This window comes from Nothobranchius furzeri, chromosome 11 (genome assembly GCF_043380555.1).
Source record: "Nothobranchius furzeri strain GRZ-AD chromosome 11, NfurGRZ-RIMD1, whole genome shotgun sequence".
NCBI lineage: Eukaryota > Metazoa > Chordata > Actinopteri > Cyprinodontiformes > Nothobranchiidae > Nothobranchius > Nothobranchius furzeri.
The window spans coordinates 45229146-45252019 of NC_091751.1; the positions used below are offsets into that span (position 1 = coordinate 45229146).

At 39.6% G+C, this 22874-nt stretch overlaps 2 protein-coding genes across 3 annotated transcripts in view; both read right to left on the reverse strand.

Annotated features, from left to right (window-relative positions):
- Window positions 1-3434: 3434 nt before the first annotated feature.
- mfsd14a2 (major facilitator superfamily domain containing 14A2) overlaps window positions 3435-22874 on the reverse strand; it is a 50334-nt gene continuing 30894 nt past the window's right edge. Inside the window, exons 7-12 of the mRNA XM_070541617.1 lie at window positions 14734-14847; window positions 12161-12232; window positions 11914-12026; window positions 7463-7560; window positions 6967-7130; window positions 3435-6888 (exon numbers count right to left, since the gene is read on the reverse strand). Of these exons, the coding sequence (XP_070397718.1) occupies window positions 6676-6888; window positions 6967-7130; window positions 7463-7560; window positions 11914-12026; window positions 12161-12232; window positions 14734-14847 (774 nt within the window). The 3' untranslated portion in view covers window positions 3435-6675. The remainder of the gene's footprint in view (window positions 6889-6966; window positions 7131-7462; window positions 7561-11913; window positions 12027-12160; window positions 12233-14733; window positions 14848-22874) is intronic.
- On the reverse strand, window positions 18920-22398 carry LOC107373546 (uncharacterized). Of its 2 annotated transcripts, XM_070541619.1 has the most exons (5): window positions 20790-22398; window positions 20446-20523; window positions 20243-20350; window positions 19967-20156; window positions 18920-19554 (listed from the first exon to the last, which is right to left on the reverse strand). In XM_070541619.1, exons 3-5 carry the CDS (start codon window positions 20257-20259, stop codon window positions 19090-19092), a joined length of 672 nt encoding a protein of 223 aa, XP_070397720.1. In that variant the 5' UTR covers window positions 20260-20350; window positions 20446-20523; window positions 20790-22398; the 3' UTR covers window positions 18920-19089. The 2 variants fall into 2 exon arrangements, with proteins under 2 accessions (XP_070397720.1, XP_070397719.1); XM_070541618.1 differs by having other exon boundaries at window positions 20446-22398.

Here is a 22874-nt window from a genome sequence, read left to right on the forward strand (position 1 = left end):
TGGGGACTTTCACACTTTTCGAAACCTTCCCATGTTTTCTTGGTGTTATGATTCCAGTTGTTCCAGTAAAAGGCAAATCCACTGGGGATGGTTTTACTGCATGCATTCGTTTTACTATTTAACATTACACACACTTCTCAGAATGTAGTTATGAGGAGGTGCAGCACCATATTGGTTGTATTAGTCACAAGGGGGAGAACACACAATGAGATAAAAATTTTGAGCTGACAACATTTAAAAGTTGGATTAAGCTGTTGCTGTTTTGTGCAAAAAATGCACATGCAGAAAAAAAAGCACTAATTTCAGGATCTCAAAGGGAACATCTAGTACCAAGAACACATGGTTGTCCTATTAAAGATATACTACACAACTTTGTCATATTTATAAAAGATTTTCTTTCGCCAGTATGTGCTAAATGACCCTTAAAACATCACTCAGAACCCACCTCTCTCTGTTGCCAGAATATTGCACTTGCAACTTCAGAGTGCCGGTCCAGTTCCTTTTGGACTTCGTAAAGTGGAGCCGACATGCCAGTGCTGCAGTCCGCTTCCAACATATTTCTTGCATGTTTCAGTTCATTAACACAGCTAATTTACTTGATTTAGAAATGAACCACTCCAGTAGAAATTAATGAAGGCTGAGGAGACATTTCAGCTGTTAGATTAAGGTGTTAAAGAGCGAGGAGATAAGTTTAACTTTGGTTTTTACTAATGGACATTAGGGGGTGCTAAAAGCAAGCCAAAACTGCTCAGCATCCCTTTAATAAAAATAGGATAACTTTATTTTCTTCTTGCATCTTTCTTCCTTCCACGGTCCTGCGCTCTTACATAAACTCTGAACCGTTTGTTGCTTTCATGTGTCAAGGGCGGCAACAACAAACACGGTCAGGGTGCAGAAAGAAGAGACTATTAGAGGCATGAGATATAAGAATGTTAAAATAGTTTTTGATTCTGTAGCTCTGCAGGAAAAAGATGTTGGGTGAGGGACATCCAGTTCCAAAAGACCCACACTTGAGTTAATCATCAACTAGAAGTTCCAGGAAGTTGTGCGAGTCTGCTTATAGAACATGGGAAAGCTGGCAGAGGTTGACAAAGCCAAGCTCACACAGACAGACTTGACTGGAGGAACAATAAGGTTCACACATGATTCATCCTGGGGCTCTTCCTAGACGCCAGTGAGCGACACATCCACCGCAGGAAAAGATGCTGCCGTGTGTCAGGACATCCACTTCTGGGCCCTTCCCAGCACATCTGCAGCTGCATGAAATATGTCACTCTTAAGAAAGTTTCTTTTGTGCTTTCATAGACGGCCTTTTTGAGACACTCTCTGATGGATGCATAATGCTTTAACCCTAATGGAAACTCGTGTGTACAACAATGGTGCGGTGAACTGTGTGTGGCCTTTAGCTGAGTGCAGGAGGCCTGTTTTCAAACACGTAAGCTCTCTTCCACTCACATGCACCTGGCTGAAGCCTGGAAAGTCAATGCGCAATGACAGAAACTCTGCATCACAATACATTCCAGCAGCTCCCCCAAATAGTCACGTTGTCCCTTTTTTAATTCACAACCCGGGCAAAAACCGAAAGAGGAGCTCTTGCTCCCTTTTTATGCCAAGGAGGTCACCAGCGAAGTTGCTCCTGTTGGAACATGCCCAATCCTTTCCCTGCTAGCGAGCTGCTAATCCTGACAAGGCCGTGTGCCCCTAATTCCAAGAAAGCTCCAACTTGCTGTTTATTGATGTGCTGCTGCTGCAGCTACAAGCAGGAAGCCTCAAGTTTCCGTGTGTTTTACTTTTTCTTTTGTGCAGCAATTTAAAACAAACGAGACACTAAAACAGCCTCAGTGTTGTTGTTTCTAAAAATGTCCACTTATCAAAGACCGCATGGTTGTTAATTATCTATGCAAGATATGAGATCTCACTGGGCTGATGATATGAGTCCAGTGCAGCAAGAGGGTTTATCAGGAAATAGAGGGCCTGGATTATTGGTTAAGAGTCTTATTGTTATCTCTTTCATCCCAGGTTAAGAACACGTACGACCTGCTGCTCCACTTTGACACTTCTGCATACATCATCATGTTCCTGCAGAGAGGTGGAAACACAGACACTGAGACGGTGCTGTGGACGAGCAGAGAAACTTCTTGTTAAAATCGACGAGCCTGTTGCAGCACGCTCGTCTCTCAAATGCACAAGTGAAAGTAACATTGTTCTCATGTAGGAGCATGTTGTTGAATAAAAGCAGGGTTTAAAGAGCAGGCTTTAGAGGAAATTAAGATTAAAACCATTAGTGGTGGCTTAATCCAAATATAATGCTGATAATTGAACAAACTTCAGTTAAATTGGTGTGAAAATCATTCACAACATAAATCCAAGTGCTAACAGATTGCAGAAAAGAGGAGAGCTACATGGCAATTTTTGCTGAAAAGCACGCAGTAATAATTCATAGTGCATTTAGTGCCAACCACATCCTTAGGTTATGTGTCAATAACACCCAAGGTTTCTCTAGGAGTGTCCAATAGTGAGTGTGAGGGGCCACAGACCTGCCCCAAACGACCAGAGGAAGGAGGAGATCCAAGTCCCAGAATGGAGCGTGGAGGCCCCAGGAAGGCATGAGACAATATTCTAAAATGAAGTAATTGTAAAGCTTTCTTTACATTATAGTTTTAACCAAAAAATATATATACATAAATATTCTGGCTGCAATTTAAACGTGTGATCACTCGTTTATTCAGTACATTTGCAGTGATCTCTACTGGGAATGAATGCCTTGCAAGTCGCTTTCTGGGGAATAAAAACCTCTAGTGCGCCCGTTTCAGGAACTAGAAGTGAGCCACATCAGAGCTGAGTTTCAGACGGCCGGACTTGGAGTCTTATTTCCTGATTTGGACCTCTTGCCTTGGATTAGATAACAGCAACGTAACTCTACCACTGATTTGCAGCATGGATGTTTTATCTCCACAAATCAAACAAGCCAGAAGGAGTTCTGCCATGTGGTGAAGTTGCTAATGCTAACAATTAGCTTCTACTAGCCGTGACGTTCTGCCATTTCCTGGACACAAATACAACAACAGCCTTCCCTGTCATGAGCCAAGATGGGCGAGTCCATGAATTTAATTGACAGTATGACGAAGATGTCAGGATTTCAAAATACTTGAGTTTCACCGTCTATTTTCTATCAGAAGCTAACATGGGATATGGGTGTAGGAGACTATTTTCATGTTCAGCCTGCATGAAATAATCATAAAAAAATGGTTTTTCTGTATTCCACACCTTTAAAGTAAAACTTAGAAAATAAATAAAAGAAATGCTCATAACTCCTGTTAAAATGCTACCTCTAAGCTACTTTACTAATAAATGTACGATGTGAATAATCCCCAGGGAGCCTTTCAGAGGACTAAATACAGGCAGAGCAGACAATAAATAAAAGCGGACAGAAGTTTTGTTTATAGTGAGATTTACTGGGATTTAACAGCAAATAAATGCAGAATCCTCGCCGTAAGCACAACACTCCAGAAAAAATAAAAACAAACAAAAAGTAAGTTTGCTAAGACATCCCAATGTGTAAATCATTAAAACGGTCTTAAAGTGCCCACTCAAAAACATAGGCAAACACTTAATTGTACAATTAACCTTTAATAAATAGTTCATTAGTTTCCCGTATTTACACATTTACCACGGTTTACTTATGTTGCCATACATATCTGTTGGCTAGTTTTAGGCACACAGAGAAGGGGTTCAGGCCACAAACCACATTGTACTAAAATAAGACCAGCTAGCAGGTTTACTTTTGAGAAATATAACTGCACCGTACGACCAAATAAGCCCAAGAGGCAGCCACCTTCTTGAGCGATATATACATTTACTGTACGCACAGGTGATTTTTGTAAATTTACAGTCATCTGAGGGCGTGTGGGCTGGTGCAGAATCTTACCAACTCGTGTGGGATCTGATTTTATGTGTGCACCTCAGTGCTTTTCCAATAAATCAATAAAGGGATAATGAAAGTAAGTCAACTTTAATAACCCTTCTGAAGGAATAAAAACTATCACAAGCTGAGTCTGAATGCTGAGGGTGTGTTGTGGTCAACGTGTACAGTTTGATAAAGAAAAAACAAGACTGAAATGCTCGTTAACGGATGAAGACCAAGACTGAAAAAAGGCAGATGGAGATTTGATCACATCCCAAGAAAAAATTTGAAAAGAAAATTCCTATGAATGCCTTAAAACCCTATAAAAATAACATTAAAACACGGAAATACTAAGACAAACCAAAAATCAAAAAACAAAAAGAACGAAAAAAGCCAAAGCAACATCCACGTTACATCACACAAAGTATACGGAGTACAAAAGAAAACAGTTTTGGCACACAATTTGACACCTTTTAGATGTTAAACAGCAACAAAGCAGCTGTTTGATTGGACAGGCATTTATGTAAATTAACTCTTTATGGAAAGAATTATGGAGTAGCTAAAAAGGCTTGTGACTCGATAACGTATCAGAACCTACTAGCAAGAAAAACCACATCAGCTGATGGGAGCTGGTTGCCATCTGCAGGCATCAAAAATAACAGCTTTGACATTTTAGAGTTCAGCTTAGTCTCATCATGTCAGAAAGAGCATATTTAAACTTTATCCTCATTTTTATCATTAGGTATTTGTTGAAATTATAGGACCATTAAAAACACACACACACACACACACACACACACAAAAGACTAATGAAGACTGAACTCTTCTAGCATGTCTGATATGTGCTATTGTTTTTGGGAAGCTACATAGGGTTACATTCCCATGGCAGGTGACATTTATACAGGATTTAACAAATCTAACCAGAGCAAGATGTGCTGTGGATCTGACGTGGAAAAAAACCCTAAAAGTAGGAAATGCACAGGAATAAACCCCATCACTGGCAGATGTCGTCCCTTCTGCTGCTAACTCACCTGTCCCCGTGTTCACGACACCAGTTGGCATGACTGTAAATGCTTTGGTCAGTACCTGGTTCCTATGCTAAAAAAAAAAACCCAAAGGAAGCAGTGATGGGCTTGGCTCCAGAGCCTTCCTTTGCTTTAGTTTTGAAATTCCAACTTGTGAGCCATAATGAGGACCCTTACTAAACATCTCAGCTGTACTCCTGGCCGGACGTGATGAAGTTTACCACTTTTGCAGAGCATCTGCAGCCTGTTAAATGTTCTGCGTGTAAAAAGTTGCGACATCTAAAAAACAAACTAGAGTCTAACTGAATAAAAAGCACAAAAGGCCTGCTTTAAAGCCGTCTTTTCTGTACCGATATGGCGATACAGCATGGAGGAGGGTGCTGTTGACCTGCTGCATCTGCCTCTACTGCAGTTTCGTTACTCAGTTATTGTATTTATTCCAAAAGATCCATTAGGTGCTACATGCTGTTCGGTTTGACAAAATGGGCCACAACCATCTGTTGCTACTCAAACATCAGGGATCACATAAAATCGTAATGGTCTTTATCTAATGAGCTACAAAAAATTTCATCCATTACACGATTACTGATATTCTCTTGAACCTAAAGACAATTATTCAACCCGACCTGCTGATGGCAACGCTCTAGCTCCAAATGGCCCAGAGGCTTTAAAAGAAAAAAACTGTGGTTCTGTGAGCCTCAACTCTGATGGTGATAAATGCCAGGAAACAGCAACATGAAGGGCATAAACGAAGGAATAAAAAGTGTCTGATGGCTCCGATGGGAGCAATAGGGTAAGATTACAGAGCCTTCTCAGACCTTGGTCTTCATACAGGTTATGCAATGGAACTTCAAGGCAACATTTGTTTCGTGAATAAAAACTTGAAGCACAACTAGCTTTCAGTTTGAACAGAAAAAAATATACAACCCAAACAGTACTACGAATCTAGAGAATCGCAAGTAAACATTGAAATAAACAACTGTTCAGCTAATAAAGTGGTCTCTTTCCTGCACTTCTCTCTTATGTAAGAAGTGTGCCATTCTAACAAGCTGTGGTCCTAACAAAGCCTATTGTATCTGAACCGTTTGAGCATCCAGGCTGAGATTAGGTAGCAGCTCTTCCAACTCTCCTCTCAAGTTTAGAGGTGCTGTGCTTTCCTGATGTGGTCACAGCGTTAGAACTGGGTTTCCTCCCTCGGATGGGATCTGTAGTCTCAACCGCCAGCTTCAGAGCAAAGTTAGCAAGTGCTCGCCTGTTTGTTACGCTCCAGTTGGACGAAGTAGCCACTTGACTTTTGTAGGATCGATAAAGACTCACACAGGTATTTAGTAACATTTGAGATAAACCCCACTTGCACTCTGAATCAGGGGAGGTGAGCTGGTGCACCCCCTCCCACTCATTATCACCAAAAACTAGAATCCAATAAAGCATTGTGTGTGTGTGTGTGTGTGTGTCCCTCTCATACACCTATTTAACTGCAGCCTAAAAGAAAATATGAAACACAGCCTCTTCATACAGGATCTTTAGAGAGTTCACACAAAACCCTGTTTTGAAAAACAAAAGGCTGCAAAGGATGGAGCACCCACTTTTGTGCTGTAGACGCATCCACACAATCACCATCTCGTCTTCATGGCACTTTCGTAAGATGTGTGCCTGAGGTGTCCATGTGGTAAAATGTGTGTATTTGTCCATGTGTGGAGGGTCTTTTTGGGGTAAACCGAGGGAGTCTGCCTCCCTTAGCTGAGGTTATACACTACTATCCTCCAGCAGCGGCTCCTTTCCCTCTGCCCCGCTGCCCTGGGGGCTGTGAGAATGACTCTGTGCCCCATTGCTGTGCTTCTTATAGGCGCCGGGCCTCAAACCAGGCCCGATGTGCTCGGGGATGAACAGGGCCACTAGCAGAGACAGCAGCACTGAGCATGCACCGAAAAGGAAAGGAGGACCTGGGATGATGGCACTCTGAAGAGATTAAAAAGAACAGGTTAATGTTCAGCTATTCAATATGTGAAAATACACCTTTTCCAACTATAGGCTCACCTCATCAGTAGGGTTGGCTAAACTCTGAGGAGACTTGGGACCTTTCTCAGGGCTGTCTGGGTCAGACAACTCGACGTGGAATAAATAGAAGACAAAACCATAAAGGGCAGGTCCCAAACCGCTACAGAGCCCCCGGATGCCAGTGATCATCCCCTGGACGACGCCTACGACACACAAAATACAAAACAACTCTAGTACACAAACAGAGAGTGTGTTCGTGTACGCAAGGCTAAACACTCAACGTAACCTAAACTGGGTTGTTTTTCTGAAAGCAGCAACTTTTAAAAACATTTGGAATATTCATGAGTCAGAGTAACCAGCTTACAGAAAAAAGTGATGATTTTCAGAATCCCTTAAGATTTTAATTAAACATTAAACGCATCAGAATCTTAAGTGAGAAAATATGCAAATTAAACAAACACAAATCTAAACCAAACAAGCTTCTTACAGAATAAAATAGTCAAAAACAAGGAGAGCAACAGGTCATAAAACGTACCTTGCTGATCGGGGTCTGCGTTACGGGACACAATGGCGCTAATAGCAGGGAAGGTGATGCTGGACATGGCAGCAACAGCTCCAGCTGCCCACATCATCCTGCAAACAAATACAACCTGTTTTAGGGAATTTTACTTTTTTCAACACGGCCTTTGAGGAGAAGTAAAAGTTAGAGATCAAAAAGTTCACATTCATTCATAAAAATGTCAAAAAAATAGTAAGTGTTTTCATTTTATCAAGATAATTGACATGAGTCATTTTTACTGTAGTGACTTTGGGACAGTGTTTATTATGCTTTGAGAAGAGGGAGCATTGTCCCAACCATATATAAAACAATTACCAAATGTGACCTTTATTTAACTTGATTTCAGGCGAATTGATCAAAGCCCAGGAGTCATGTTGTAAATGTTTTCTTTCAGAAATCAATATACGCATATATATATATATATATATATATATATATATATATATATATATATATATATATATATATATATATATATATATAACTGATTTGCCTTTTTTCATAATCACATATTTAAGGATGCAACTTTTTACAGGGATAAAAACAGATGCTTTTAATAAAAGGGATAAAAACAGATGCTTTTAATAAAATAAGACTTTTTAGACACTGCTATCTTTGAGGAGTCCAAAAATCTTCCTTTAAGTATATGTTGCCCTCCAGTGGTGAGTCCATGTAATGACCAGCATGAACTACAAGACCAGCATCCCGAGTCTGGTTTTTGCAATATCATCCAGCCAGCAGCTAAAAGGGGCATTTTAGTTTGTAAACAAGAACATCACCTTCAAAAACAGAAACATCTCCTTCTTCTTTTTCACTCCTGAATTGTTACTTCACACCCGGTCTCAATCCATATTTCAAAATAAGATAGTGATAATTTTGATTATTTAAAAAAACCTTCAAAATAAGAAAACTTACGATATTTTTTTATAATTTGTTAAAATTTCATTTTAAAAATTGTGTCATAAGTAGGAATAGATTAACATTGTTTAAAACATCCTTTGCTGATGGTGGAAATCTCACATATTCATCCAATAAGTAGGTTAGGGTTAGGTTCAGTAGCATTTTGTTGCAGAGGGATAGAGGAAGCTTCGCTCCATGCAAGCTCCCATAATTCGGGTCTGAAATTGAAGCCAACATAGAAGTAAAAAAAATTGCAGTTCCACCCTCATCCGCTGGGGGCTCATGTCAGAAGCGAGCAAATCCTCATTGACTCCCATGTTAAAAATACCAATTTCACAGCAGAAATAAACATGTTTACAGCCTGGTACCAGAACATGTTTTTGGTTTAAATGATCTAGTTTATACTCATGACAACTCTGAGGGGGGTGAATTTTTTTCTCACTCTTCTGTTTAAGTGTATTAAAAGCCTAAAATTCTGTATAATTAATGAGCATCAGACCCACGTGACCACAGAGCTAGCTCCGTGGAAAGGCCTCAGTCTGAGCCTCGGCCTCGCCTGAAAACTGTTCCGCGATTTTCAGTCTATCAACTTAGACCATTAGTTGTGCCGTTTGTGCGTTCTTTTTGGATATTATTTGTGCAATTGTTGGACAAAATGACTTGCTGTGGCATTAATTGCACTAATAGAGAGTCCAAGGAGTCTCCACTTCATTTTTTTCGGTAAGTAAAATTATATTTATGTATTTTAGGTCACTGCCGAGCTGAGCTTAGATTTTAACATGTACTGTTTAACCATGAAATTTAAATGTAATAGGGTAAAACCCAGTGCATTTAACATAATGCTGCACTTTAGAAAATGGGTTGGAATATAACTTGTTGGTGGAGCTGGGTTCCGACTATCGGTATGGACTCCCTCCCTTCAGCGGCAGCTCGGCACATCTCTGATCGCGGCGCCTGTTTGCTGCGCGGGTTGCCGGCTTGTGGAGCTCTCGGATGGAAAGCAATGTTTTCTACCCGGTTCTCCCCAGCGGCAGCTTGGCGCATTTCTGATCGCAGCAGCGTTTGTCTGCTGTGCGGCTGCCGGTTTGTGGAGCTTTCCGGAGACCTCTGTGTTCCACCCGGTTTTACCCAGCAGTCAGCCCGGCGTATCTCTGACTCAGAAGCTCCTGTGTTGTGCACAGTTAACTCCGGTTGTAGCTACGTAGCTACCTCCTTAGCTCCCACCGCTGCATTAGCTTTGGGTTAGCTTGTAGCTACATCGCTTCAGTTCGGCGGGTGTCGTCATTTGATCCCAACCTTACAGCCCCATCCTCAGCTCCACCTCTCTTCCCTTTTGTGGAATTGTCTGGGCTTGACGGAACCTGTGACACGGTCAAAATGGCGGTAGTGGCCACCTCCCATTTTGGCTTAAAAACTTATTATTGGAGCCTATGGAAACGAATTGTCCAGTATATTTGTCGATGGCTCCATGACAGCAGGAACGAGGAGAAGTCACAGAGGTGCAGGGTAAACAAAAGTGAGACAGAATTCACGGCAAACGTTTAGACATTGGAGCGATCTGTGACAGATTGTTACTTCTCTGTAGTTTAGTGGGTTTTTTGTGTATACAGGATGAGAAGGATGAGTGTCCAGAAGACAGATCAGCTGTTAGCTGGAAGATGAGAAAAGGAGTCTGACGCCAAAGCGTTTTGAAAACTTTCCTTCCTCTTTGAGGAAGATGAGCTTGGCCATGAACAGACTAAAAAGAAGTGTTAACAGCAGCACTTTTTCAAATCTTTTCAGCTTTGTTTTGGTTTGCACTCTGCTTAGTGACGTATGCTTTCCGGAGGTGCGCTCATGATGTAGCGTGTCTTGCTGGAGCGAGACCTCTTGCAGTCTGACTCACAGAAATCTTGCACCGTACAGTGTGACATCTTTCTGAAGTTCTCACAGTGTGACAAACAATCCTGTACGACAGGCAAAAATCTCAGTGTGATCCCAGCATTATGGCAGACCTGCCAACCTGTATGCATTTTGCGTAGCATGTACTCAATTTAGCATCTAATTACGCTGGTACGACTCACCCCTCTAAACTACACAAAAAGTTGTAGACACGCGAGTTCTGTAGCAAATGCGCACGTCTGGTACTCATGTCTGACAACACTACTCAGCAATGTGGTGAAGAAGTTTAAGCCAATCATCTTAGATAAGTGGAGAAAAGCAATTCTGCCTAACCTATAGAGTGACACCCCCGATCCTACGTCCTGCCCGCCGCCTCTCTCTCTCCCTCTCCCTCCATCCATCCATCGGTTCCCTAAAAAGGCTCTCTCTGTGTGTGTGTGTGTGCGTGTGTGTGTGTGTGTGTCAGTGGACTGGACCGGCTCACACCTGTGGGGGACTTTTTCTAATGAGGAGGTTAAAACCCCCCCACGCTTTACCAAAGTTTAGTTAAAAAGCTTTACCATCAGTCCGGTCCCTCCATGTTTCTCGCTGTATCCCTCCCTCTCTTGCTGCTATTGAAAACCTGCACATCTTTGCACCGATGTTACGCCAGTATTCTGGTCAGTTCTGTTGAAGCACGTTTCTCATACCACTCCGCACTAGCGGCAAAAAATATGCACGATCATTACAAGCTCGCTTCCATGGTGCGCTCTGCTCACACACAACACTACTGCAGCCTCCGTGTGTGAAAACATCTGGTTTGTGCAAATCAAAATTTGAAATAGGAGCTAAGTCAGTTGTTGAAGTTATGTGTACCAACCCTGCTTATGGATCACCTCAGAGATGGCTTGTCGATGTGAATATTTATTTATTTATTTAACAAGAACAAGAGATTAAATTATTACAAAAAGCAAAAAAGAACCATTAGAATTGTCTGAGCTCAAAATCTTCAGACCTTAACTAGATTATTTAAAACTAATAGTAGAGTCCTTAAAACATAGTATCAGCTTGTATAAGCACACACGTTATACAGGGTGAGCAACTGCAACTTTTGAGTTTCACTGTCTAATATTAAAATACACGATACTTTGAACTATTCAAGAAGATATTTCCAGCCAGTAAATGGGGAAATTACAGCATGGAAACCAACAGAGTTGCAAAAGTCTGTATAAAAAAAAATAAATAAAAAAAAGCAGAGCATGTGGTACTCAAAAAGGTCTGTTATAGACATGTCGTGTAGACTTTTATTTTGACAGATGGCCAGCAGCGTAAAGTACATATTTTGATACCCGTTCTGATTGGCTGGTGAAATGCTACAGTAACCTAGCCTGGCAAGCTAGACTAAATCGCCCCACAGCTTGCCCAACCCTGCTCAGTTTTTGACAAAGACCCTGAAGCATTATAAGTCTGCAATTCAATAGTTAATCAGGACAGACTTTGTTTTATCAAGAAAAAAGAAAAAACAGGCAGGAATCCAGGAGTTACTCAGTGGAAACATCTCTAATTAGATTTATTTTAAATTAAAACCAAGTTCCCACATGTAGAAAATTTTAAATCTCACATTAGTGCATGGAAACCGGGCAGGGACACTTGTGAGATCCACTTACCAGGGCTGAGAGCCAAAGCCATACCAGGCTAGCTGGAGGATCTGGAAGCCAAGGCCGAGAAGGATTGTGTTTTTATTTCCTATTGAACGCATCAGAATGCCCAAAACAACAGTCTAAGAAAACATAAGAAAATGTTGTTAGCAGACAATAAGACACAGAACTGTACTCACATCACTCCTAATATTGGACTGAATGGGAGCTGAAATCCATTTACACACAGGTTTGAAATGAGAATATAATCAGGTACCTGTGCCAATATTGAGAGGATTCCTAATACTGCTATAAAGGCAGCCACCGTCTCAGAGGAGAAGCGTATGACCTGAAGAGCATTCAGAAAAGACGTGTTAGGACATGAAACCCCCCCCCCCCCCCCCCCCACTAAATTAGATGCGAAGGAGCGAAATGGGAATACAAGGTGTGGCGAGTAGAGTTACAGCATTGTTTTTTCACTTAGATAGTACAGGTGCTGGCCAGTAAATTAGAATATCATCAAAAGGTTGAATATATTTCAGTAATTCCATTCAAAACGTGAAACTTGTACATTATATTCATGCAATGCACACAGACCAATGTATTTCCAATGTTCATTACATTTAAATTTGATATTCATAAGTGACAACTAATGAAAACTCCAAATTTGGTATCTCAAAAAATTAGAATATTCTGAAAAGGCTGAATATAGAAGACACCTGCTGCCACTCTAATCAGCTGATTTACTCAAAACACCTGCAAAGGCCTTTAAAAGGTCCCTCAGTCTTGTTTTGAAGGCACCACAATCATGGGGAAGACTTCTGACTTAACAGCTGTCCAAAAGACAATCATTGACACCTTGCACAAGGAGGGCAAGACACAAAAGGTGATTGCTAAAGAAGCTGGCTGTTCGCAGAGCTCTGTGTCCAAGCACATTAACAGACAGGCGAAGGGACGGAAAAAATGTGGTAGAAAAAAGTGTACAAGCTCTAGGGATAACCGCACCCTGCAGAGAATTGTGACGACAAACCCATTCAAAAATGTGGGGGAGATCCACAAAGAGTGGACTGCAGCTGGAGTCAGCGCTTCAGGAACCACCACGAGGAGACTCATGAAAGACATGGGATTCAGGTGTCGCATTCCGTGTGTCAAGCCACTGTTGAACAAGAAACAGCGCAAGAAGCGTCTCGCCTGGGCCAAGGACAAAAAGGACTGGACTGATGCTGAGTGGTCCAAAGTTATGTTTTCTGATGAAAGCAAGTTCTGCATTTCCTTTGGAAATCAAGGACCCAGAGTCTGGAGGAAGAGCGGAGAAGCACAGAATCCACGTTGCATGAGGTCCAGTGTAAAGTTTCCACCGTCAGTGATGGTGTGGGGTGCCATGTCATCTGCCGGTGTTGGCCCACTCTGTTTCCTGAGGTCCAGGGTCAATGCAGCCGTCTACCAGGAAGTTTTAGAGCACTTCATGCTTCCTGCTGCTGACCAACTTTATGGGGATGCAGACTTCACCTTTCAACAGGACTTGGCACCTGCACACAGTGCCAAAACCACCAACACCTGGTTCAAGGACCATGGTATCCCTGTCCTTGATTGGCCAGCAAACTCGCCTGACCTTAACCCCATAGAAAATCTATGGGGTATTGTGAAGCGGAGGATGCAATACGCTAGACCCAACAATGCAGAGGAGCTGAAGACGACTATCAGAGCAACCTGGGCTCTCATAACACCTGAGCAGTGCCACAGACTGATCGAGTCCATGCCACGCCGCATTACTGCAGTTATTGAGGCAAAAGGAGCCCCGACTAAGTATTGAGTGCTATACATGCACATTCTTTTCATGTTCATTCTTTTCAGTTGGCCAACATTAGAGAAACAAACATTTTTTCATTGGCCTTTAGAATATTCTAATTTTCTGAGATACCAGATTTGATGTTTTCATTGGTTGTCACCTATAAATATCAAAATTAAACGTAATAAACATCGGAAATACATTGGTCTGTGTGCATTGCATGAATATAATGTACAAGTTTCACGTTTTGAATGGAATTACTGAAATATTTTCAACCTTTTGATGATATTCTAATTTACTGGCCAGCACCTGTAGAAGATATTAGAGAACAGACCAGCTGAACTGGTTGATCTGATAAAATCAATCATCAGTTCAAAAAGATACCACCACACCACTCCAGTTCATCTCAAAGCTGCTTCCAGCTAGCCTGGCAAGCCAGATATATATTTTAAATATATACATATATATTTTTTAATTATAATATTTATTATTATCATTAATAATATGATAAACTTTGCAAGCAAGAATTTGTTCTAGTTCATTAGGCTAGCTTCCAGCTGCTGCTGCAGCACACAAAACCCATTCTACTTGTGCTTTATTCAAAGAACTTTTTTCAACAACTTAGACATGAGTGCATGACAAAAACACACAAACCAGCCACAAACACGGCCTTGTTGTTTAACTCATTTTCTATTTGATTCGTGCACGTTAAGGTGTTTGTTTTTAATCTATACAAACAAATTCTTCATTGCAGTGAGGTCTTTTATCAAGAGGATGCACCTTGTCATTTAGTGATGATGCTTCAGATTCAGTTTGAGATGTTGACTATAGACGATCTGTTAAAAGTCCTGGACAAACAAGACGGACGCATAGAGGACCCATGTTACAGGAGTTTAAGGATCAGGTGCCAGATATCCAGCACACTGTGAGGTCTAGAAGAGTCTGTATTTCAGTGGGTCATGTGACCTGCTTTGTGTATACAATGCACCTGGACCTCATTTCTAAGGGCGATGTATTTGTTTGTTTCTGGAAATGTGTGACGAGAAAATGCAAAGTGTTACCTGTCTGAGATAAAGGAAGAAGCTGGAGTACTGTCCGGCCTCAGGGAGGTAGGAGAGAAACACTGTGATGCAGATGAGGAGCACCGTGGAGTCCTGACCCACTTTACGCAGAGACTAAGCAGGAAAACAACAAGAACAATTCAACTTGTTACAAGAACTTAACCACGAGCAACGCTTGTGACTTTCCTAGCACGCACTTGATCAATTTTCTTTGTTATGAAACTAACTAAACCTCACTATAGGTTTAAAAAGCACACATCTAGATTACTAGACTTGTAAAATAACAGATTAAGATGCATTAAAATGATTTTAACAACAAATATTTTAATAATTCAAACAACAATCTGTGACATCAGCCAGAACAGTTCTCCAAATTCCAGCTGGCTCCTGAGTTCAGCTGCTTGTGAAGTGAGGGACTGTGTGTTTGCATGTTTGCTGCTGGGCTGAAATAATCAGCTGGAGCTGGAGGAGAAATTTAGGTTCATTTATTTAACAGAAGCCTTTATCCAAAGCAACTTAGGATTGTGGACAATGTATGAAGTAACCTAAACAAGGATGTTTTGGCCTTTGGGAGGAAGACCGAGTACCTGGGGAAAACCCATTCACACATGCAGGCATGAGGAGGACACGGAAAGGCTGCAGCCTTCATGTGACTGATTAGCTCAACATGTGAATCTTCCATTAATTTTCAATGTTAGCATCAAGATCAAAACATACCATTTCAGTCTCAGGAAACCTTGATTAAAATAAGTAAATATAAGATTTACATTTCTATTTTTGCAAACAGGCACTCAACCAACATTTGTAAACTAGAATTTACACCTTTAGATTTTTCATTTTCAAGTCAGTGAAATGATCCTTGGCAATATTAAAACTCAGTTTAATCTAAAAGCAACAGGTTTTCTAACATTCACAAAATATCTGTACAGATTTCAGATTGTGCATTGCCAAATAGAACCTCATTTAAAAACACCTAAAGTTTAGTATTCGATTATTGACCACAATTATGATTCACCACAGTAATTCAGCTGTTTCCCTTATGGACACCATACAATAAAGTACATTTAAACAGGTAATGGAAAAGGAAATGATCCAGCTTTAAATCTGCACAACAACTAGGTGGTCGATAGGGCTGCAACAAATGATTATTTGGATAATCGATGAATCGGATGGGGTCTCGACACGATTAATCGATGAATCGGATTACATAGGGACATTTTTAAAAACTGCTAGGGAAACGTTATGTCTCTCCTTCCTTCACTTTATTAAACACAACATTATTAGAAAACAGTTCAATAGCAGAAAAACAACATGCCATCACCTACATTGTCTTATAAGGTGTATAGACAGAGACCCTAAGCTACACCTAACTGTGACCTAAAATGCTTGGTCCAAGTTAAACAGCTTAAAGAGCAAGTCAACCCCTACCGGAGTCTAACTCCACTCCCACTTCATGTTTGAAAAATGCAACACATTGCTGTTGCCTGGCAGACCGAGAGGGCGGAGCCGCTAACAAATACACACACACACTCAGGCTCACGACAGCATTGTGACATCTTAATGTACCAGTTTACATCATAGCATAATTCGTAGCCAATAGCGGTGGCAGATTTAAATTAAAATACAGTGCAGAGTTTTTACCTGACAACGGCACAACACTGCCAGTTTTAGGCAGAATATTTAAATTTTAACTAAGATGCACTGAAGTGCCAAATTATTGACGACACGTGTCTGCAGCACGATTAGACACTCATTTATTTAGTTTATCAGCAAAAAAAAGTTTATCTGGGGGTGACTTGCTCTTTAAGGGCAATTCTCATCTGTTTTGTTTGATCTCATCTGTAGACATTTATTATAATTTGGGATGTCAAATAACAAATTTTTCAGTGTAATTAAACATAGGCTGTGAATTAATCAAAATTAATCACTATTTCCAAAAATGACTGAAAAAATACCAAATAAAACAAAAGTAAATGAATGCCATCCTCCTTGTGATGATGCCCTGGGCAACTGCCATAAAGTCATATCAAGAAATGCTGCTGATCATTCCAATGATCCCAAATAGACTCACATTAGGCCACATGAAAGCAACTGAACCCAAAAATATATTAACCAGTATATAACTGCACTCACACACAACACGCCTGCAGCAACAGTTAGGACTCCTCCCTCCCTTTTAAATGCATTTTCGCTTCCGAGGACATTGTGGTTGTAAAGCCACATGTTAGTGGTCTGGCCCCGGTGTGATCAACCAGTTTCTGCGGGAATGTGACGGCGGAACCGGTTCGCAGCAGCGCGAGTCTACCCCCGCCTATCTAATAGCGTCGCGCTTACGATTTTATAGAGTTTTTGGTACCACTTTACAATAAGGCTCCCTTATAAATGGCTAATAAATGGTTTATAAATGTATTATTAATCAATCTATAATGCCTTATATAGGACTAATTAATGTTTATTATGCATTAATTAAGGGTGAGAAAGAGACTAAACCTACTAGTTTTTTGCCAAATAGTGAACCAAATCTGTTGACTTATGTACTTTATCTAGACTTCATATATTAAACATTTCAAACTAAGGACCTATCTTTTAAGCACTATTAGCATTTGTAAACACAGTTTTGGGCAAATAATTAATGTACCTTATAACTCCATGCTTTCGTTCTTTTTTAAACACAGAAACAGTTTTGTTTACCTGTTTGTAGCTACGGTTTCGCCGACAGCTGCCGGCTTCTTCAGGCTGACGCTGATGGTGGCGCGTCACTTCCTTCTCCGTTTATCTGCGGGCAGCAGAGGACGTTGTCGCCCTCTACTGCCCGCTCTCCCCTCTCCGACGATGCAGTCCCATGCGTGGTCCAGCGTGTAAACTCCGTCGTCCCTGTTCATGGTCCCACATCCACGTCTCCTTATCTCTATTGCTTCCTTGATCCATCTTTTGTATTTTTGTTGTTCAGTGGTTATGATCCGTGTGCTGTCCCAGTCCATTATATGGTTTTCTCTTAAGCAATGATCTGTTACGGCTGACTTTTTTATTGTACTTTCTGCTTCTTCTTTTGCTGCTCTTGTGTGTTTACGCCATACACAACAGTTAGAAACAGATTAGTACACCCAAGAGACAAAATATCAGCTGGACAAAAATGTGGAGTCATCTACGAAATCCCATGCAAAATATGCAATAAAACATACATAGGAGAAACCGGACGCCAACTCAATACACGGACAATAGAACACAGAAAGGAGTGCGAGAAAGAGGCAAATCGTAAACACACAAGAGCAGCAAAAGAAGAAGCAGAAAGTACAATAAAAAAGTCAGCCGAGAAAACCATATAATGGACTGGGACAGCACACGGATCATAACCACTGAACAACAAAAATACAAAAGATGGATCAAGGAAGCAATAGAGATAAGGAGACGTGGATGTGGGACCATGAACAGGGACGACGGAGTTTACACGCTGGACCACGCATGGGACTGCATCGTCGGAGAGGGGAGAGCGGGCAGTAGAGGGCGACAACGTCCTCTGCTGCCCGCAGATAAACGGAGAAGGAAGTGACGCGCCACCATCATCGTCAGCCTGAAGAAGCCGGCAGCTGTCGGCGAAACCGTAGCTACAAACAGGTAAACAAAACTGTTTCTGTGTTTAAAAAAGAACGAAAGCATGGATTTACAAAGACACAGCAAGAACACACCTAAGATACCTTATAACTGCATTATAAATACTTACAATGATTAAAGGGAGCGCTATTGTAAAGTGTAAAACATGTCTTTATTTATTAATGATTAATTAACATTTATAAATACAAACTGGAGCCTTATTATAAAGTGTAAAACATGTCTTTATTTATTAATGATTATTAATGATCAATAAACATTTATAAATACAAACTGGAGCCTTATTGTAAAGTGTAAAACATGTCTTTATTTATTAATGATTAATAAACATTTATAAATACAAAAGGGAGCCTTATTATGAAGTGCAAAGCATGTTTTTATTTATTAATGATTAATAAACATTTGTAAATACAAACTGGAGCCTTATTATAAAGTGTAAAACATGTTTTTATTTATTAATGATTAATAAACATTTATAAATACAAACTGGAGCCTTATTGTAAAGTATAAAACATATCTTTATTTATTAATGACTAATAAACATTTATAAATACCAAAAATTAGTCTTAAATGTTCAAATTTGTTAAACTTCAGAGTTACACTAAATGCTTAAAATATTTGTACAAACCATGTTAACTACTGTCAAAAATGGTCATGTATTGTAAGTGTAGCACATTTAACATCCAAACTCATCAAACACACCAAATACACCCTCCCTAAAAAAAACTGTTGTAGAAGAGATTCAGGTTAAACTGGGAATGATTTCCATATGTCCTTGAATAAGCGTCCCAGTGGTCCATCAGGATGTTTTGAACCAAGCCAAGATGACCATTCGAGAACTTTAAGATGTTCCTCCAACAACATCTCTGTACGATTTCCTCTTAGTCTGCGAATATGTCCTTTAATTGTCATCCAAGCTCTTTCAATATGTTGTGTATGACTGCCCGAGTGAGGATCAACAAACCACCTGCTGTGATTTACTGTGTAATGTTTGTACCCCATGTTTGTCAAGACATTCTTGTAGGCTCTCCACTCATCACTGATAATGGCACTACCTGACTTAACATGCTGTCTGATCAGAGGAACAAGGTGACGCCTTGTTCGTTTCTCTACAAGTTTTAACACGAGCCTTCGCCTTTTGTCTTTCACTCCCATCAGTCCAAAGACCCATTTCTTTCTTTTCCAAGCATTTCCGAAGCGTCCACGTGCATACTGAAAAAAAAAAAGATTAAGGTTAAACAGAATATTTACAAAGTATGTTCTTAAATGCAGTTTGCATCTTAACATTTTAATTGTATTGCTGTTATTAAAGTAAATTGTATTTTAACTTTATTAACAGCATGACAAAGATGTTGAATAAAAAAGCTGTTTTCTGTCATTCATTTCCTTTATGGATTAATTGACTACTTTTACAAACTTTAATTTAGTTAAATTCTGACTCAAGTGATTCAAATCATCATAGTAATTGATATAATAATGTTTATTAACAGATTGTTTTTGTTTGGTTGTAACAGTTTTACTATATTGATTCTTAAATGTAATGGTAAAAACTTAAAACTTATATGTTTAGGGGACATGTTCAGATCTGGACTGATAATAACAAAGGGGTCTGAGAGTTTACAACCTTTCGCTGATGACGGAGACAGCTTTCATCCATAACCACAAATTCTTTGTGACCACCAAGACAGTGCCCTTTATTTACTCCGTGTCTTTCCATTGCACTGAAGCAGACTTGTCGAATACGCTTTGCCATGGCACTTAATGTTTTGGAGCTGCCAGCCACATCATCATCAAGCCTGAGCCCTTGTGAAAATCTGCGACAGAAATGAAAACCAATCAAAACTCACTGAGGCCCTATTATTAACTGCTATTCCTGTTGACATTCATACACACAGGCTACCTGTAGATGAACTTCATCCAACTGAAAAGAGAAAATTTTGATTTCTCAAAGAGGGAGCCAGTTCTAATTGTTCTGGAGACTTTTCTATGACTTGCTCTTTTGCAGCACCTGAGAACAAACCAAAAAGTGAGGTAAATAAATGAACCTATAAACATTATCACAAAATTATATTAAAAAATAAATAAATATTGAGATAAAGTTACCACTGTGTCTTGCTTTTAAAATTTGAAGGGCTGTTGCTCTATCCCCGACCTTCCTGAATGAGCCGAAAGCCACGCCTCCTAACGTGCACATGCAGGGAAAGCCGAGTCAAGTGAGAGAACATCTGAAATGTAGTGCTATTGGCCAATGTGGTAGGCTTGCAGAAATTATTAGTTTAGTAAAGCCAGGGGAGGGACTTAGGAGAAAAATAAAATATGAAAGATCACACTTTTTCTCATAGAACAAGGTCAGATGGTCAAAATTATTTTAACAATTCCAACTTACGCACCCTGCCTTTAATATCAGAATGTGATGTTAAATGTTCTACATTATCATGCATTCATACCACATAAATTGGTCTTTCTTCACCACAGATATCATTTTCATCTTATGGTGGCAAACAGGGCATCTCAGTTTCTTCTTTAGAAGGTGTTTCTTTTGCAGCTATTTAATCAGCCTCAGAGTCTTCTTTTTAGTTTGTTTTCCCTCTGTATGAGTGCGCAACTTCATCCCAAGAGGCATTCTAGTAGGAAAAATTATAGATTTATTTAATTATATTATTACATTGAAATACTGGTATCTTCAGAATGTCATAGGTAAAAAAAAGGTCACTGATATAGCAACAGATCAAGTCTTTGTATAATTCTCGAAGCATTCTTTGAAAAGTCAAGGAAAAATGTAAAACCATTAATCTGACCAAAAAATTCAAACACACAAAAAAAATCAAGATATAAACATTTCTAGTTCCAGTTTATTTTACTTACTTAAAAAACACAGCACATACAGTTACAAACTGTATTGCCTCTGCAATCTATTTGTGTTGTTTTTTTTCTTTTTACAATACACAGCTCAACAGGAAGGAACACTTGCTAAATAAAAACCTGAATTTATAATTATGTTGACTTACTAAGAATGACCAAAAAAAGAAAGATAAATGGGTTTTTAATAAATATGTTAATTATCATTATTTATGACTACTCTTCCCTGCAAGCGAACTTGTAAATGCTGATAATTTTCAAAGAAAAATGTAAAAATGGCTAACACAACAGGAACAAGAATATTTAGTTAAGTTAATACAAAACATGCTACATTTACACAAAACATTTTCATTCTTAAAACTGATTTTTCTTCATCAGCTAAAGTAATATTTAAAACTGACTTATAATTAAAAGAACAACCCTGCATACAAAAAATAAAACAATTTGCTCACCTCTTATAGTGCATTGGACTCAGTTATGAAGCGTTTCCCGCTGGATTTTTAGGTTGCATATGAAAACTAGCCATCGTCGCGCCAAAGGGAATAAAACGAAAATTAGCCATACAGAGATGAGCTTAGTGCAAACATCCAATCACAGTGAATCTTAATACGGAAGTCCCTCCCATCGGTGTGCGTCGGAGCTGAGGTGGATCCACCAGTCAAACCGACACGGACTGACGCTAGCTAGCTACGGCAGCGCCATGGATGGACCTGAAGAGAAAGATTCCTGTTCCACTGCGACACCTGCGGTCAGCACGCGTTCAAAGAAAAACAAAAAGCAGTGACTGGATAACGTTAACACTAAACCAACGCTGTCAACAGAGAAACGTGATGGTGAGGAATGTTTTAATGCTAACAATGAACCATTTGGGTGCTACAGTGCCTAGCTATCTCTGGTACTATTAATTATTACGAAAGTGAAACCTCACAAAGTTTTATATTTTTTAATAGTTAGTAAATGTATATACATTTATATCATTATGAATAACCCCAGTGTGGTAACATGGAGGAATAATTTATTTTGTTCTGGAAGTGTCTGCTCTACAACAGGTGTTTGTCTCAGAACATTTTTTACATTTGTATTGTTACCATTTAAAGTAGATATTTTTGTTTCTGCTGTCATTTAGTTTGCCTAGTTTAGATTAGAGATTCTGCTACTGTTGTTAATGTGTGTCTAAATTGTCTTTTTTAGATACTTCTTCTGGCCTTGCCCCTACTGCAACTGTGCTTCTTAATAAGGAGAGACAGGAAGTTGCTTTTCTTAAGGAGAAGCTGGAGTGGCAAAAGATGAGAATTGAAGAACTGGAAGGAGAGAGGGATTTCCTCCAAAGTCAGCTATCATCTCTGTCAAGTATGACATTAAACTAGTTTCATAAACATTGTTTAATTTTAGATTATTGTGATAAACATCAGATAATTTATAAATATACATGAAGATCCCTTATTGTCACTGTGTTGATAAAAAAATAGTTACTCTTTGGTGTTATGCCAGTTAACTCTTAAAAATAACTTGTTCTAATTGGGTTTAAACCTATTGATTAATTAATTGGCATGTATTATGCCATAACCTATTATCTGTTTATTATCTGTTTTCTTACAGTTGTCTGTGCTCTCACGAATAAATACATTTTCATTTACATACTTTAATAATTAATTTAAAATACACATTTCGAC